Here is a 6,332-nt window from a genome sequence, read left to right on the forward strand (position 1 = left end):
AGTCCTGCCAAGAAGGACTTGGGGATACTCGTGGACAAAAAGCTGGGCATGAGCCGGCAATGTGCGCTCACAGCCCAGAAGGCCAACCGTATCCTAGGCTGCATCCAAAGAAGCGTGGCCAGCAGGTCGAGGGAGGTGATTCTGCCACTCTGCTCTGCTCTGGTGAGACCCCACCTGGAGTACTGTGTCCAGTTCTGGAGCCCTCAGCACAGGAAAGACATGGATCTGTTGGAGCAGGTCCAGAGGAGGGCCACGAAAATGATTAGGGGGATGGAACGCCTCTCCTATGAAGAAAGGCTGAGAGAGTTGGGTTGTTCAGCCTGGAGAAGAGAAAACTCTGGGTAGACCTTATTGCAGCCTTTCAGTACTTAAAGGGGGCTTATAAAAAAGATGAGGACAAACTTTTCAGCAGGGCCTGTTGCGATAGGACAAGGGGCAATGGTTTTAAACTAAAAGAGGGTAGATTTAGAGTAGATATAAGGAAGAAATTTTTCACAATGAGGGTGGTGAAACACTGGAACAGGTTGCCCAGAGAGGTGGTAGATGCCCCATCCCTGGGAACATTCAAGGTCAGGCTGGACGGGGCTCTGAGCAACCTGATCTAGTTGAAGATGTCCCTGCCCATGGCAGGGGGGTTGGACTAGATGACCTTTAAAGGTCCCTTCCAACCCAAACTATTCTATGATTCTATGATTCTGTGATCATGGCCCCTGCATGAGTCTACTGATTTCCGACTTGCATCTTTCATTACGCAGCTCTGCCAAGTATTCCATTACATTGCAACCATTGCCACCATTTCTTTAGAGCAGTTACTGTTCAAGACAGTTTGGTTCCTTACGTTCCTAAGACTTTAATAACGGCAATGCTTACAGCACAATATCAGGAGCCATATTTACTTTGTTATTCTAAGGGCAGGGGAGGGAGCAATCTCATTTTCGTACAGAGGATGAAAGAAGAATACTTCTCAAAAGTACAATCACAAAATAAGTATTTGATGCCAGAGGCCAAATCCAGGCTTTTTCACTTCCAAATGTACCAAATTGTACCAAAGAGAGTTGTACAACAGGGGAGCATTACTGAGAACCTGTTCAGGCCAATCACACTGTAGATGGTCCTGAAGCCTCGCTTGAACCTGCCAAGGGAACCTATGCAAAAGAGATTTTGTGTATGTGCATGCGCGCACGCGTGTGTGTGTGTGTACACGTGTACATGTATATGAGGGAGAGGCAAGGGGAGGAGGAAGGAGTGGGAGGAGAAATGTTATAGACAGCTCAAATTAATTATTGTGCCAATTACTGTGTAGGAGGTCCTATGACAGGATATGACTTGTGGGTATTTGAAACGAAAGAGTCACATACGCTAAAATAAGGAGCCATTTTGTTTTCTAAGTTTTTCAAGAAAGCGTTATCAAAAACATGAAGCCCCCCTACCATCATCCCTCCTACTACAACCCAAAAGCATCTTGATTTTGTTTTTAAAAATACAAGGGAACGCTTCAGAGTTCAGCAAGTTCTGCCAGTATGGCCCTAGGTGCCAAATGTCACAACTGCTGACCCGCCACCTCTGTCACCCTTGTTTTCATACTCAGTTGCATAATTATTCTACTGTGGGCAGTAAAATTGTTCCCATTTCAGTAGTATTTCCCTAGTTACCTTTTCTCTAAGATGTGCAGTATCCAGGTTAAGAGGCTGTGATCTTGTATCAGCTCATAGGCAGCTCTGGTGACATGGGCAGCATTTTGTAGTATCTCCAGAATACGACTCTGAAACAGAAAATATAATTTGTTCTTTTATAAAACTATGATATAGTCAGGATCTAATTATAATCAATCTTTCAGAAGGATATAATTAGCAGTCTGACTGGGATCTGGGATCTGATCAACTTAAAGTTAAAATGTATTACCAAACACCACATTCTTAGCAACCCCAGGGAAGAAAAGACATTCTCTTTTCAAGGCTTCATACACGCAAATGATACTCTTAAAAGGAAGTCTTAAGGTGGCAAGACAATATTCTCTTTTTGTCCAAGATTTTGATACCTAACTGAGATACTTTTAACAGACTGGATTTCTCAGGGTGGATGCTTATGAACATGAGAGCTTCTGGCATGTGAGTTCTCTTCCTGCTAAAGCACTGTACGGGTAACATGCTGGTTAGGGAATAAGGAGACCTAAAAAAGCAAAGACCCTGACCGTATGAGCAAAACTGCGGTATCTGCAATATTTTCCACAAAGCAGTAGAAATATGACTAGAGCCAGACCACCAGTTGATGAAACTGAGTGAGGTTCCATGATGGCAGAGACCTGTTCCAATTTCAGGGCACAAGGATGTGACTCTGGTGTAGACATAAGCAATTATTTCCCCCTCCATACATACACAAAATCAACAAGGAACAGATTTTCAAGAGGGCAAGGGAAGAGTCAACTGCTCTTTTCTGCTTTGTATTTGTTTAAGATCTCCAAACCATGCAAACTTTTGTGGTTTTGGGGTTTTTTGTGGTGTTTGGCTTTTTTTTTCCTAAATTCTTACCTGGGAGCCCTCATCACACAAAGGACTGTTGAAAAAGGAAAGAATGACCTGGAAAATCCTCTGGTAGTCATAAAGCTCATAGCAATGTTTATCACGTAGCCCTTCTCCAAGAAATCTGAGAATCCACTCACGTTCTGTTTTGTACTAGAAGCCATAAGAAAAATACCACGATCAGACATTTCAAAATAACGCCTGCTCATAAGAGCACAAAAAACCTGGTTCCCTGGGAGTGCCAGCACAGTGCTTAACAGCTTTTTCTGGACTTCTCAATTTTCATCCCTATCAAATTTAATCAATAACATCCATCAGGAACAGTTACTCTGCAGCCCAAATAGGCAGTGATAATGGAACTTTAAAAGTTGCTGTTTCTAAAATACCTCAGTTGAACTCAACATTAATAATCTAAACTCAAATATGAGTGTAAGCTAGCTAGGGCAGAACATTCTGTTTGTTGTGCTTACAGAGCACGCACAGCACAACTCATGATTTCATTATGTGTTACTATTAAGAAAACAACAAAGAAACCCAGAAATAATACTTCTAATTCCAATATAAAAGAAAACAAAGATTACTCTAATTAATTACCTATGGAAGAGTAAGATTTCATTGCATTTTGATGGCTTTTTTCTGTTATTTTCTGAAGAACTAGTAGACACCTAAGATGGGATTCTTACATTACCTCGAAATCAAAACTGTAGAAAAGCTGGAAAAACCCTGGTACTTTCCTCAGGTCCAAATACTGGTGTGACAGAAGGAATCTGTTTACCTTTATATACATGTGCTCCTCTGTGAAGAGAAACAATGGTTATTGTGGAGAAAGACAACATTCACAATACACAACCATGCAGAAAAATAAATGGAAACTGTATTTTCCAGTGTTTCAGCTAGCTGTCAGAATTACATTAACTACAGTGAGGAGGCCTTCTGCTCTAAGGCTGATTATATTGTTGGCCATCCCTCCTCTTCTCTTCCCCAAAATGAAAAGCTCATTCAGAGTGTGCACAAAGCAGGTGAGAAGATAAACATTCAACATGGCTCCGATTTCAGCAAATCCAACGTTACTTCATTGACAAAACAGAAATCTGTGGCAAAGTGAGAGGCAAATCTCTCCACGTTTCAAGCCTAACACTTCACGTTAAGCAATCATAATTTTTAACCTACAGTCCAGACATGTCCCCCATGAGCAGTGGAAGAAGTTGCCCAGAGGGACTATACAGTCTCCACCCTTAGAGGCTTTCTAGGATCAGTCTAGAGGTCTGGAGGTTTTCTAGGATAAAGCCCTGCACAAAGTGGTCTGCCCTCGTAGCTGGCCCTGCTTTGGGCAGAGGGTTTAGATAGAGACCTCACTAGGTCCCTTCCAAACCGAACTACTCCCCGATGCTATGATTCTCCTTTGCAACAGTAACTTATGTTGATTCATTGTCTAAGGACAAAAGAATGCTCGGGCCAACCTCCTCCGATATGCTGAACAGGACCCATGCATTCATCTAGTTTCACTCATGTAGTCCTCTGCCCACTTCCACCCCAAAATTACGAGGAGGTAGTGGCTTCATCCCTGATGGATCAGACTGGTTTTGTACACAACTCAAAATGGCACTTCCCACTTCTCCAGTAAGGCAGTCTACACAAGCATTGAAAGTTTTTCTTTGAAACACCAGAAAGCATACTTCATGGCTTCTACCAGTGTCACAGCTACCTCATCTTCCAGTATCGGTCAAGGACATTACTCCATGCACAGTGACTCACCCCCGGAGTTCAACATGCACAGCAGGTTACAATACCTGGCTTCAGAATCTGCTGTGCCACACGAGCAATGTAGAGGGTCAAAGAGAAGGTAAATCTGAGGTTCGGCTGCCTGATTCCATTTTGCACAGCATCCAAGAGATACAGCAACTGCAGCACAAGAACCCGGGAAGAAAAGCTTGAACCATAACCCAAACAAATACAACAGGAAAACGTGAATACATAAATAAGCTTTTAGGATGTTTCATAGGCCATAAATCAAATACCAATCCCATCAGGATTTCCATTCCTACAAATAAAATTCCTAAGAATTTCTAAAACACATTTTTCCCCCCTTTTTCTGCCCAGTGATTATAACAGGAGGAAACACAAAGCGATAGAAGAGAAACAATGGAATAAAGGATAAAAAGCTTCTTTAGGCTCTCTCACCGTGTGCATGTAGATGGATGAGTAAAGCAGCGACTCTCCCATAAGTGACCATGACCTAAAATGTCTAACCTGGCAAACTACCAACTGAGCTTAGTCTTACCTGGCTCTTCTCTCGAAAGCGAGCTCCTTCCAGATGAGAACGAAAGGAAGCCAGGACAAAATACGCGGCTGCTCTCATGTTGGAATCATAGCTGCTAAGGGCAGCTACTGTTAGACCCAGGGCATTGACTTCGACAAACTTGTGACATGCCACTACACACTCTGTGTGGGAAGAAGGAAAAAAACCAAAGAAAAACACCCAGTGCATTATATTGACATGTCATAGAGTATATAACAGCGTTATAATCCTTAACAAAACTTCTATTCATAAACACCAATTTCTAGATCTATCCCTACAAACTATTACTTCACTGCATGCTGAAGGCTCCTTTAGCTAACAAAGGCATTCTGCAAATCACTCCGAACAGGAATTCTTTACCTGAGCTGAAATTAATGTGGTTAGTCTCGTTTACGTGAGACAGAGACAATTCTGCCTGGTAGACCATGCAAAGTTAGGAGTAAATTCCGTAAAGACATCACATATCTCACTGTTTCAGGAAAGTTAAGTACAAAGGAGAACAAGAGGGAAAATTCTCCTCCTCAAAACATTTTCTGGGCTCTTGATGAGTCTGTGCCTGAAAGAAAGATCAGCATAGCCAATGAAAAGCCTATCTGCACTAAAGAGCTTCTGCAATAGAACAGACAGGAGGATAATACATAAATAAGCCATTAGCCACACCAGTTGTTACCATGCAGGCATGAGTGATTCTGCGGGTAAGGTATGTTCCAAGCAAAGTACTAAACTGTACCCCTATGCCCCTCTGGGACAAACAAATCCAGCAATGAACAGTAACCAGCCAAACAGAAAACACACCCTTGAATCTAACATTTATCTTCCATAGCGTTTTGCCATCAGGATTTAGAATTTCTCATTTAAGGGCTGTGTGTTTTGAAAAGCTTGTGCCACTTCTACCCACAGATGGCTAGAAATGACTTGATGTAAAACCTCCAGGATATCTCCTGTGCTATTTCTATTCCATTCACCAGTAATAGAATACAATGGCACCTCCGTTGTATTTTACCAGCTAAAGTGCAAATGTATTGCAGTTCTGAGTTTAGCAACCATATTCACATATTTTCTTGTAATTCACACTGAAGGTCAAGAGGAAGTTTCTGAGAAACAAATATTCCTATTTAAGGAGAGGCTGTGGTCTTACTGACAATTACCTATATTTGGTCCACAGATTTCCTCCCCCACCACCACCCACACACAACTAAAATACGTATATATATTTTATATATATTTATGTAAAAATCAAGATTGATTATGTCACTGCACCAGCAGCTGGGCTGTTTCTCCCATCTCCTCCTCAACTGCCAGAACTCCTACTTCAATTTCATGCCTGGCAGTTTCATATCCAGCTCTGCTAGTTACGGGCCAGGCAATGGCAAGGTCTCCACCTCCCAGCACTGCCTCCCAACGAGCCCACTGCTACGTGACCAATGCAAAGGCATCACTGAATTGCAGTAACAGATCTTTTCAGTGAGTGGTTTTACAAGTTATTTCAATACTAGCAATTACTGTACACTTCC

The 6,332-nt window shown here is 42.2% G+C and overlaps 1 protein-coding gene across 1 annotated transcript in view; it reads right to left on the minus strand.

The window, feature by feature from the left end:
* Positions 1-1,358: 1,358 nt before the first annotated feature.
* Positions 1,359-6,332, minus strand: part of URB1 (URB1 ribosome biogenesis 1 homolog (S. cerevisiae)) — a gene marked incomplete at both ends in the record, with an annotated part of 28,935 nt that continues 23,961 nt past the window's right edge. Inside the window, 6 exons of the mRNA XM_009580889.1 lie at positions 1,359-1,390; positions 1,651-1,762; positions 2,529-2,672; positions 3,208-3,314; positions 4,310-4,421; positions 4,801-4,961. Of these exons, the coding sequence (XP_009579184.1) occupies positions 1,359-1,390; positions 1,651-1,762; positions 2,529-2,672; positions 3,208-3,314; positions 4,310-4,421; positions 4,801-4,961 (668 nt within the window). The remainder of the gene's footprint in view (positions 1,391-1,650; positions 1,763-2,528; positions 2,673-3,207; positions 3,315-4,309; positions 4,422-4,800; positions 4,962-6,332) is intronic.

The sequence above is a fragment of the Fulmarus glacialis genome, unplaced genomic scaffold (assembly GCF_000690835.1).
Source record: "Fulmarus glacialis isolate BGI_N327 unplaced genomic scaffold, ASM69083v1 scaffold29776, whole genome shotgun sequence".
Classification (NCBI taxonomy): domain Eukaryota; kingdom Metazoa; phylum Chordata; class Aves; order Procellariiformes; family Procellariidae; genus Fulmarus; species Fulmarus glacialis.